The sequence below is a fragment of the Heterocephalus glaber genome, unplaced genomic scaffold (genome assembly GCF_053883595.1).
Source record: "Heterocephalus glaber isolate CG9 unplaced genomic scaffold, H.glaber_assembly_v1.0 deba00001556, whole genome shotgun sequence".
NCBI lineage: Eukaryota > Metazoa > Chordata > Mammalia > Rodentia > Bathyergidae > Heterocephalus > Heterocephalus glaber.
This window is the reverse complement of record NW_028258347.1, coordinates 1,777,189-1,789,312: the sequence shown is the minus strand read 5'-3', so window position 1 is coordinate 1,789,312 and position 12,124 is coordinate 1,777,189. Positions and strand designations below refer to the sequence as shown.

Genomic DNA, 12,124 nt, shown 5'->3' with positions numbered 1-12,124 from the left:
TTGTAGAAATTTACAATTGTATCCTTATTATGCAAATAACTGAGAATATAGAAATACTGCTGAAATAATTTTATCAGGCAGCATAATACACCATTAATTACAGTAGTACTGCTTGTTCAAAATTATGTAACATAATAAAAAGAATCACAAAATAGTAGTCAATAATCATTGAGTCATAACTAAAAGAACGCAACACGTATCAAGCTACATAAAGCAATCAGTGTTGCTGCTCAAATGCAATGTATTTACAAATTTTTTATAAACATGAAATTTAGTGTAGCATATGCAGAATGAAAGATACACTTTCTGAGATAATTTTTCAATTTTTAAATAAATTTATCATGCATTCATTCAATAAATATTTATTCAGGGCCTACAACGTGCCAGGCATTATTATGTGTGCTGGAGATCTGGCAGTAAATAAAACAACCAACAATTTCAGAATTCTAAGAGAGGATTATTTTTATTGCTCTGGTAAATGTATAATAGCCCACGTAGCACAACTCAGTATTCTTGTCTTGAGTCATAATGTAGTATTTGATGATAAAACTATAAAAGTATATCATATTTATCTTTGATATGCTATAAGCAGCTTGCTCATGAAAAATGATGCAGGAAATACAATCCAAAATCACTAATTCAACAACTTCTTTTGTTAGAAAGACAAATTTAGCAATTAAATATCATCATAAACATAAGATATAATAAATATAACTAGACTATGTGTACAACCTCAATGACATAAACAGAGACTGCAATTGATATCTTTATTTAAAGACCTACACAAAATCTAGAATTCTTCTTAAAAGGTAAATTAAATATTTTAAAAAGGAAACATTTTCTACTCATTTAAAAGAGGTTAAATTCTTTGCATTCTTAAAAAAATAAATTTAACTCGCTATTATTTCCTTCTTTTTTTTTTTTTTTTGTACCAGGGATTGAACGCAGGACCTTGCACTTGCAAGGCAGGTGCAGTAACACTGAGCTAAATCCCCAGCCCTACCTTGCTATTATTTCCAATTAAAAGGTGTTTTATAAGAAATCATAAAACAAAATAATTTTACTTTATATAAAGCCATACAGTGAAGGGACATCAATTGCAGTTGGGTTTATTTTTGCTTACATAGCGCCCCAAAAGGCTATCAGCACAAAACAAACCCTCCTTTATGTACAGACCTTCATAAGGTTTTATCTCCTTGACTCCATTTTCTAGGGAAAACAAAATAAAAACAAAACAAAAAAAGGGAACCAAAGCACAGGGGTTAAAACAACAGAAATTTCCAAAGGCAAAGAACGTATCGTATACTGAAGAAAAGCTAAGTGGTGATTTAAACATATGTATCTATATGAATATATAATTCACTTTTTAAATGATGTTAAAAATTACATTCTGTTATCCATGCTTACAGTGGTCCTTTATCTGAGAATTTAAAAGTGTTGGAGAAGTATGTTTATGTGTGTGTCAACAAATATTGCTTCTTATGAAAAAAACTGAAATTACTAAAAACATCAGTACAACATGCATCTTTCTTTCAATATTTATGATTACCTTTTTCTTGCATCCCAGTTTTGAGAAGGATCACCACTGTTGTGCATCAGCTAACCAGTCCTTTGCAGTGTGTGAAAATTAATTTAGCTAGTTACTAATAAACTTTATGTAATTATCAGCAATTACATAAACTTAATTACAGCAAAGCAATATCATCCAACTGCTTAATACTATTAAGTTTACTTTTTAAATGCATTTATTCAAATTTGAAAAATGTGCAAGAAGAATAAAGATAGTCTACTTACAAATATTATAAATGTTAGTTGAAAAATATATAATATTTATAAATTTACTGTGAAATGCACCTAGGGCGTATAATAACAAAAGAAGATAACTAGCACAAAGGTAGTAAGAAAGCCTCGATTAAAGTTAGCTTCCATGTGTATTCTTATGTGACGGAGTAGAAAGTGACACTTACTTCTCTCCAGCGCCCCCTTGGGGGGAAGCTGCGGAAGCTGGCGGCCTCTTCGCCCTGCCACGGGGGTACTTGATGGGCTCGTCCGGACAGACCCGGTGCAAGGGCGCGGTCTGCAAGATACACACCGATACTCCTTCTCAGTACAATGAGTGAAATACTTCTCATATATTTGGTTCATATGATAGCTGTGCAAGTGCAATTTTAAAAGAGGATTAGCTGCTGATTAAAAGGTTAGGAAAACAGGACAAAATATGGATATTTGAATGATTATTTAAATAGAAAAAGATGTTTACATTTTTGTGTAATATGCATACATACACACGTACATGCACACAAAACCCTACAATAAATCCATGGAATTATGAATGTAAATTAGTATGCTATCCATATGAAAGCAACAGGAGAATTCTGCAGCTTAAATAAAAGCTAATAGTTTACATTTCTTTCTACTAGACTTCAAATTCTTCATAACACTGACCTTCCCTCCTTGATCCAGTTTTTTTACTCGGGCTTATATTAAATGTCCCTTCGTTAGAAGATATCCCATGAAACTATAATAAAACCCTGAATATTTCAAAATTCTGCCAAAGAAAACACTAGTACTACATGACTATTAGTGTGGATAGAAAGAAACTAAGAATTGAGTTTTGTTTACTGTCATTATGATGATTAGAAAAGCGATGTCTAATGGACACAAGCAATTTCTCATTGTGTAGGAGAAGAACACCATACAGTCATTACGAGGGGATTTACCCCGGACTCCTGATTAATGAGAAATCACGAAAACAAATGCAGTCAGGACAGTTAATAAACATATTACAATGATCACCACACACTATTATATTCACTGAATATAAATAGTGTGCCACATTGAAAAGGTTAGTATTGACTGTTACTAGTGATCAGCCAAAGATGACAGAAGAGACCACTTAGCTGTTGGGAAAATAAAATGGTTTGCTGGTGGGGGAAGGGGGAAGTGAGTCCGATTGATTTCTCTTTCACCTCGATAAGGCAGGTGAGGGAGGGGCAGATCTTCCCGTCATTAATGAAGGCATCGACCTCATGAGGTTTGAGTCAGGACGCTCAGTGGATCTGGAGCGGGTGGTGGTCCGCTCAAGGAGAGGCCGCTGTTCTGTTGCTCTGGATCTGTGATATGGCTGTCTATCTGCTGCTTCACAATCCCTGAAATGTCAGTCACAAAGCAGCTCAGTTGACCTTTAGTGCCCTTCTGCTATTTGGTTATGATGCATTAAACTGACTTTGAAAAGGTAACTGTTTAAGATTTTTGAGTACATAGAAAAAAAAAGTTCCCCAACATATTCTGAGCAAAGTCTCACTAAATTTCTTAAGAATTTCTAAGGAACCAAACTCTGCCTTCCATGCAGATTCCCACTGAAGACAACAGGAATTGCTCAGTTATAATCAGTGAACATCAAACTGCTTGCTTTCGAAAATGAATTTCCTAAACAAAATACGTGAACTGTTTATTCTATTTTAAAACAATTAAATTACTTTTTCTAGTATTTTCAAAAGACTGAAGTAAAACCATATAAGCATTCATTCTTAAGTCTCTGAAGTTATTAGTCAGTATTAATCAGAAGTAACTAAGATATAAACAAGCTTTTAACACAATCATGATACACTGGTACACCTGAACATTCAAAGAGAAACATCAAAGTGAGCTTATAAGAAACCGGGCAAAGCACGTAGCTAGATTTAAACCTGGCTCCGAAAGAGAACCCATTCTGCAGAGGACTGGTTAGCTGGCACATCTATCTCAGTCCACTGTCAACGCCAGCCGATGCAGAATTCACATTACCTGACTGGAATAATAATTCTAAAACAATATAATCTCTTCAAGAATAGACAAATCTAATACTAAGATTTAATCCTTGTTGAAGGAACAATGCTTAAATTTAAGTAACCTATCATTATTGATTTTTGGATCCCTGGAGATTAGCACAATGTTTTTATACCTAATGTGATTAATAAATGTTTTCTACTAGCAATGCCACAATTTTTAAGACAACTCTAAAAGCAATACCTTTGGTTTCACAACTCAAGTAATAATTATACTCAAAAGTATAATTTAAATGAAGTTTTACCTCCCCCCCATTATAACCACAAATGGAAATGCTTAATTACAATGAGTAAAGCAAATATTAATCTCATCAAGGACTTTCACTTTACATGTGAATTCTTTCAATCTTATTTTTGAAAATGAAAAATTACACGCAATTAATGAAAAATAAAAATAAGAAAAAAAGGACACAATTTCCCAAAAGACATGAATTATATGGCATATAATTCTAGACCGATAGACATTAGGTGACTTTACAAAGTGAGTACTAGATTTATTCTATATCATATCTTGTGATTATTTTATATTTTAAAATTATAGGGTAAATATATAGGTCAAATAATTTTTAAATAATTTAAGTCTGGATAATATAATGAGACTGATATTCTAAGGTAACTTAAATATTTTTGGGTAAGTGTATCCAGAACCTGTCAAAATAACTAAGATTAAATATATATTCATATAAAATATTTAATTACAGGTTAAAGGAAGAAATTTAAAGCCAACCTCAGTATAAAAATCACAATTCTATTTTTTCAAAGCTATTTTAGAGAGAATACTTTTCTTAGAAATAAATATGCTAATAATTTGTGACATGTTTTTAGTGTAATATCTCTGTATATGTTCACAATAATCCAAGGGGTATCTACCTACCAATCTATGTATTTCTTTTTTCTTTTCTTTTTTGTTTCTTTGGCACTGGGGATTGAACTTGGGACCCTGTGCTTGCGAGAGAGGCAGTGGAACCACCAAGCTAAATCCCCAGCCCTAATCTATGTATTTCTTAAATTTCTGAAAACATATTTTTTGAAGAATACCAATTAATGACACTTATCTTGATAATTAACTTCTCTCTAAGACTTGGGATTACTGATAAGAAAATTTAAAGCAGTACTGCATGAATTATCCAGACCCACAGCAGGCTCTTCAATGATCAAGACGTTAAAATTGAGATCTTCCACCTACATTTTTAGTGTACATTAAATTTAAGATAAGAACTTAAAAATAACTTTGAATAGCAGCAATGGAGAACCAGGAAATCACAGATAACTACTTGCAAGATTTCATACATGTTGTGTTTTCCTGGAATCCTCAACTTGTAGTCTGAACTGCAATGCAAGCAGTTTCCTTCGTAACCCTACTTATTTTACTTCATTCATACAAAAAGGCTGCGTTCTAAACAACGGGTGGCCATAAGCTTCACCAGATTGCTCAACAGTCAGTCACATAAAATAACTTTACATCTGTAGGTGAATCATTCAATTTTCTTTTTAAAAAGATACAATAATCTATGTTCCATTTTTAATAAATTATTTATATTTTGTCATCTATGTTTACAATATTTCAGATCTTTAATGTGACATTTTCTAAGACTGACATACTACTACTCTGCATCACTGGTAGCCTCTACTCTAAACTGGAAGCATCTGGAGAGGCTGTTGCCTGCTAGGCCCTCCACTACTGTATACTGACTGACACTGTCCTAACCACGGCCATTATCTTAATAACCAGCCTTAAAAACATACACAGACACACACAGACTGAGATGAGAACTAATTGACAATAGGCCACAATAATAAGGAAAACAATTTAAAAGGCCTTTGAATTTACTCATAAGAAAAAACTAAAACCAAAAGGCTAATACACTTTAGTACTTTCTTTTAGTCATTTCTAAGGAAAAAAAATTTATAATCATCTAGAGAAGCTGTCAATTTTCAATTATTTTTCCTATATGGCTGCTCTTAATTTTTTTTAAATTTTCAAGTATCTGATGCAACTTCCTATTTATTTCATCACTTTCGCAACTTACTTAGGGTCCCCATTTTCCATGAAAGTACAGAAATTACTGCAAGAGTCCAGGGAAGAATAGATTTGTGGGCATTCTTTACTATGACCTACTTTATCCATCCATCCATGCATCCATCATCCATCCATCCCCATGATACAACTCCAGATCAAAGCAGGCTCAATACAGAGATCTACAGATATAATAGAAGAATATTAGAAGTAGTAAAAGAATTTTAAATTAAAACAACTTCCACAATGGGATGTTTCAAAATCATATTCATAAATCAAAAAACTATGCTACATTAAAACCTGATATATATTTAGAAAGAAGACATTTCGTGTTTCTATTGTAAAGACACCATAAGTAAATGTAATAGGTTTACTAAAAAAAAAAATTGAAAGCTGGGTGTGGTGGTACACACCTATACTCCAGCACTCTGGAAAGTTGGGGCACCAGGATCTTACATTTGGGCCCAGTTTAGGCCATTTGGTGATTTAGTAAGAACTTGGCTCAAGTTAAAAACTAAATAATGGTGCTAGGGAGATAGCTCAGGGCAAAAGCTCTGGGTTTAATCCCCAGTACCAGCAGCAGGGGTGAGGGTGGGGAGCTTGGAAAAAGTAAAGCTAGAAATCCAGTCTCATGTTTGTGGCAGGATGTGCCTTCCCCATATTCATAGTGTGTAATATGGCAAACTGCTTAACAGAAGTATTGCATTTTGTTAAATTAATATTTTCAATATCTAGAGATTTTCTGGTGGTTAACTGTATAATCAAAGTAATAAATACAATATAAAATATACTAAAACATGTAAAAATGAGGTGTTAGAGTAATTGATGTAACATATTACATATTTGTATAACAATTTAATTATATGACTCAAATTCAAAATTATAATTTTCATATTCTTCACAATATCCAAAACACAAAATTAACTTTTTGAAAACTCTGTATTATTTTAGCATTTTTCTAATATTAAGAGAATTTGAAGACGTGGTAGAGGGTGTAGCTCAGTGGCAGATCACTTGGGGTCTACGGGAGCCCTTTGATTCAGTCCTCAGCATCACAGGGAGTGGGGGAGGAATGCATGACACAAAATAACATGGAAAGCATGGTAAGTAAGTAAAGAAGTATTGCTTATATATGGGAATATTTTATTATTTTGGAGGAAGACTGATGAATTATCCTTGGGCATGACAGCATTTTTCTACAAATTATTTCTACTGAGGTAAAAATAAAGACTGTCAGTTAAAAATAAATTAGCCTATTCAAAAAGAACAATATATAGTCATCCAAGTTAAAAACAATAAAAATGTGAAAATGATAATAATATAGACATTGCTGGGAGAAACTGTTAATGTAGAAAAAGATATTACTACCATAAACAAGCACATTTTATCAAGAAAAAAATAAATGTTTTCACACTTGCAGAAGTATTTTTTTAAAAAGTCATTAAATGAAATTGTAAGACCAGATATACCACTTTCTTCAAGAAAAGTAATGATAAATACAATAATGAACAATCAAGATACAATGTATTGTTAAATAAGCACATATAACAATATATAAGGTGTAAATTATCCTTAGGACATTTTAAGTACCGAATTATTTATGATTTTTCTGGTTACTTCATTTTTATTTCAAAAATAACAGAAAAAATAAATAGGATTATTTATCCAGCACAAGTAACATGCAATAAAATAATAGGCATTTAAAGTATAAATTTTAAAAAATCATGAGGTATTGCAATTGCCACTTTCTTACTATAAAATTTGTAATTTATAACTGAGTTTCTATTTTAAGTGACTTTAGAGTTTAATACTTTATTTCATAAAAATATAATTTATTCTACCAATGTACTGGTTCTAAATTAATCTTTTCCAGATCTTCAAAGATTTAATAAAAAAACAAATCTTTCAAATATATATAAGTATATAAATATACAGAAATATGATTATTATATGAAACTGTGGTTAAGTATGGTCCTCACACCAAAATAATATGAGTGCTTTATTCAAAAATTTCACTGATCAACTTTTGAAAACTTCAACAATTTTTGTTTTGAATCTTTATATGGATAGTGGAGTGGGTATAATGCAAATTCCTCACCACTGCTTGGGGTATTTAACAGCCACTTACAATGCCACTCCACATCATTACTCAGTCAGAAGATTGAGTAATATCCTCAGACACTCAGACACAGACACACACACACACACACACACACACACATACACAGTCACACATAACACCAAAAGATGTGCTCATTTTCAAGCATAAATTCTATTGCCTCAGTCACTATAGATGACATGATATCCAATAAGCAATACAAAATTATTGGAAACATTAAAACAAAACATTAAGGCCTCTGTTAAGTGGCAAAGCAATTAACAGAGGTTGATTAGAGATGTTATAGAAGTTGGAGCTATCAAATAAAACATTTAAATCAAATATGTGTAAAATATTAAGGATTGTAGTAGAAAATATGGGCAACATGGATGAACAAATAAAGAAATTTCAGCACATACAACAATGATAAAATGTCAACTAGAAATGCTAGAAATAACAAAGAATACAGCAAAATGCTAGAAAATTAGCTCAGAACCACTTGGTGACATTAAATACTTAGTTTGGAGATTTAAACAGGACTTAATTTTCAAAATAAATATCAAAAGTTTCTGAACAAATATAATTTTCAAAGAATGAATTAAGAAAATTAATTCAGCAGTAGTACATGGAATGAATTAATCCAGAAAAAGGCTGACTTAGAGTAATGCAGGATATAGAGAAGGTATGCAAAACAAAATACTGAAAATCACATGACACAATATTCATACTACGTTCTGTACAGAACATGCCCAATATATAGAAGTAAACAAATAATAGCACAGACAGAAGGAAGCTCAGAACTCATAATCCAATCTCTCTCATTTTAAGACTGAACAAACTAAAGGTTATAGAAACTCACACAAAGTTAACTAACTTGAAATTTTCTGAGCTGGAACCTGAACTTTCTTGATTATATAGTTAATTGAACTATAAATCTTGGTAGTAGGAATGGCTTTTTCTTCTCAGTAATGCTTGACAGATCACCATGTATATTAAATGTAGAGATGCATAAACCAAAAGAGATCCAAAAGCAAAAAACAACTTTTAAATTTCCAACCTCAGAAATGAAATAAAACATTAACAAATATAGAAGTATTCTTGGAGGAAAAAAAAATAAATTCACACGGGGAATTAAATTTGTGAAGTGTTGGAAGAATATTTTTATGCAAATACCAATCAGAAGGAGAAATCAGTCCTTGAAGAAAAAGATGCAATTTGAGAAGTTTCTGTTTAGCAGTGATATTTTAACATTCACTCATTCATCTTTTCAATATGGTATGTCTGGTACTATACTAGGGACTGGAAGTTTGGTCAAAGCCACAAGCATGACAGGATGTAAGAAAACATATGTGCCAAAGGTGAGGACTTGGGGAACAGAAAAGAGGCTAAAGAGACAAAAGAGCAGTCAAGGGCTAGAAAAAAAACTGAGAGAATACTGCATGAAAGTAGCTGAAAAGGGAGAGTAGTGGCAGATTTTTTAAAAAGGAGAATAAATATTCATAAAAGATTTGACAAAATCATAACCATGGAGAAAATTTTTTCAATGAAGTGCTAGAGGCAAAGGTCAAACTGTAGAGAGCTTAGGGTTAGAAAATGATGTAATTGAGAAAGCATATGTAAAAACACATACTCAAGAAAACTGATGAGAGAGAGAGAGAGGGTATGATTATGAACTGGACCATTCTGACATTACCTTGAAGAAATGGTGGAACAGAAAGAATTTACTAAGAAGACTTCAACTGTTTTAACCAGTAGTAGAGAATGAAATTCAACAGAAATAAGAAGTTAATACAGGATAATTTCAGAGAAGTTAAGAGAGTAGAGATGAAGGGTCAGGGATGTAGCTCAGCAGCACAGCACCTGCCCAGCAAGCGTGAGGTCCTGAGTTCAATTCCCAGTACCCGAAGAAAGAGAGGAGTGATTAAAAGAAAATCAGAAATTAGTTTTGGAGAAGAAAACAGTTGTAAGAAGCCTGGTAACAATGCAGCAATATTAAGATTTAAAAAGAAGGATAGCTGGGAAGTGGAGGTGACTGGCTTTGATTACATTTATGAAGGGCTCTCTCTCCTGCTTCGTAGAAAGGCACCTGCCAGAGAGCAATCTCCATTCTACGCAGGAACTTACTCTTCACTGTGACTGCACCGGCTTCTCTCAGAATCCTTTCCTCACTCAGGGTCCTTAGCTGTGGCCCCAAACACCTGGAGCTGTGACCTCCATGGACTCTCTTCAAGCCCCACTGCAACCCTCCACACTACTCTAGACCAGGCAGACTCTCTAGGGCCTGCATCCAGTTCTGGCACCAAGACAACTCCAGGTAAGTTTAGGATACTCTGAGGTTAATCGCTTACATTCAAGCATCTCTACATAATTCTTCTCTATCAAGTAAAAGGCAAACCCCACTGATCCCTACTGACTGCTAAATTCTTTGTTTCCGGTGTTAGGCTCTGCACAGTTACTTTCCTCTAATTTTCTGCCAAAGTTTCAAGAACCCTTGTTCCATTGTAACAAACATCCCCACCACATCCTTCCTTCTGCAGAATGGTTTCTGTACACCCCACCCGGAAGAGCACTGTGCTCACTACCAGTGCAGCCTTTGCTCCTAGTGTGACCCTCATGGGCAGAAGCGACTCATTCTTTCACGTTTCACAGGCTGGGACACAGGAAGGGATGGCAGCCCCTAAGAGGCACATCTGACCCTGTCTTGCACAGTCCTGACTCCTCTCAGATGGCACCTGACAGGAAATCGATTATTAATGCAGGTTGCTCGCAGAACCTATCCAACTCCCAGTCACTCTCCCCCAGTCACTGATGATCTGGAAAGCTGCCGGTCCATAAGCTTATTTACTCTAATTCCTAGGGGATGACAGGAGATTTTATATTTACATGTGCACAAAACTGTCCAACAATCATCCCTCAACCTTTAGATTGTTATAAATTCAATGATCCTCACTTTTTTTCTGTATCAGTCTACTTTGGGGAAAATATTATGGATCCTAGAATCCGATTAAATGACACAGACTTAGAAATCCTAAATTCCAACACTTCAAACTTTGATTTCAACCTTTAATTTCTGTCAGATGTCTCATAATCAATGCTGTTTTGCTTACTTTTCTCCTTGCTGAGACAAAATACCTTACACCTAAAGTTAAAAGAAGAGAGGTTTATTTGGCCCACAGTTTGTAGTGGTTTCAGTCCATAACTGGCTGGCTCCAAGGCGGGGTGAGAAGTCAGAGGGGCCTCGCAGAGGAGAAAAGGCAGTTCCTGGTGTGAAAGGCAAGAAGCAGCAAAAGCAGCAAGCAGTAACCGATAGGCAGTGACCAGCAGCCTTCTTTCTGCCCCTCACACTTCATCCATGCTACACACCCTTAGGGTGGTGGCACCCACACCTAAGGTGGGCCTTCTCATTATCCATTCCCAGAGCCACACCAAATCTGATAATCAGTGGATTGATTTAGTTATCACACACCCTTGATCCTAGCACCACACACTCCAGACCCAGACATCCCTGACAGAGCCCCAACTATGACCACGTGCGGCTTTCAGGTGACAGCTAGCCACAAGCCATGACATAGGCCCAGTCTACTTATCTCATTTGACAGTTTGTTTTTTGGTCTCACCAATTCCTGCTATACTCTTTTCCTTCCTTCCATCTTTACCCACAACAGACTTTCTGACTGATCTTCTCAACCACTGGCAGACAGAGCTCAGATTCCCTTCTAAACCAAGGCTTCCTACTCAAAAATCCATCAGAAGCTTAACGCTAGATCAATGTTTTAATTTGCTTTCTCTCCATTGATTCCTCTTAGTTCTACCTCCCTCATCTATTTTCTTCCTGGATCAGTGATAAATAACAGCTTCTACTATTCACAAATCCCACTGGATTCAGCCTAACCCTCCCATGTCTCCTAAAACCTCTCTTCCCATTACCCCCTTTCTGTGTTTTCAACTTATCTCCCTCAAGCCTCTTCTGCTCCAGCCTACAAATGCATGGGCACACAAATCTCCCTACACTTTGATATCACACACCCTACCTACCATTTGTCCTCCACACATTCAGGACAAATTCTTCTTTCAGTCCTGGGAGTGAACCCAGGGCTTTATGCGTGCTAGGCAAGCATTCTACCAGGGAGCTGCTTTCATTGTCTTTTTCCTAGTCATGCTTAGGTTCGCTATGATGTGCTT

General features: G+C 34.7%; 1 protein-coding gene across 49 annotated transcripts in view; it reads right to left on the bottom strand.

Annotated features, from left to right (window-relative positions):
- Window positions 1–12,124, bottom strand: part of Rims2 (regulating synaptic membrane exocytosis 2) — a 536,290-nt gene that overhangs the window by 167,372 nt on the left and 356,794 nt on the right. For 16 of the 49 annotated variants that reach the window (XM_021262784.2, XM_021262794.2, XM_021262785.2 and 13 more), the window contains 2 exons: window positions 2,970–3,149; window positions 1,968–2,077 (listed from right to left, as the gene is read on the bottom strand). In XM_021262784.2, the coding sequence (XP_021118443.1) occupies window positions 1,968–2,077; window positions 2,970–3,149 (290 nt within the window). Of the gene's footprint in view, window positions 1–1,176; window positions 1,210–1,967; window positions 2,153–2,969; window positions 3,150–12,124 lie in introns of all 49 variants that reach the window. The other 33 variants (XM_087190771.1, XM_087190773.1, XM_087190775.1 and 30 more) reach the window with 5 other exon arrangements.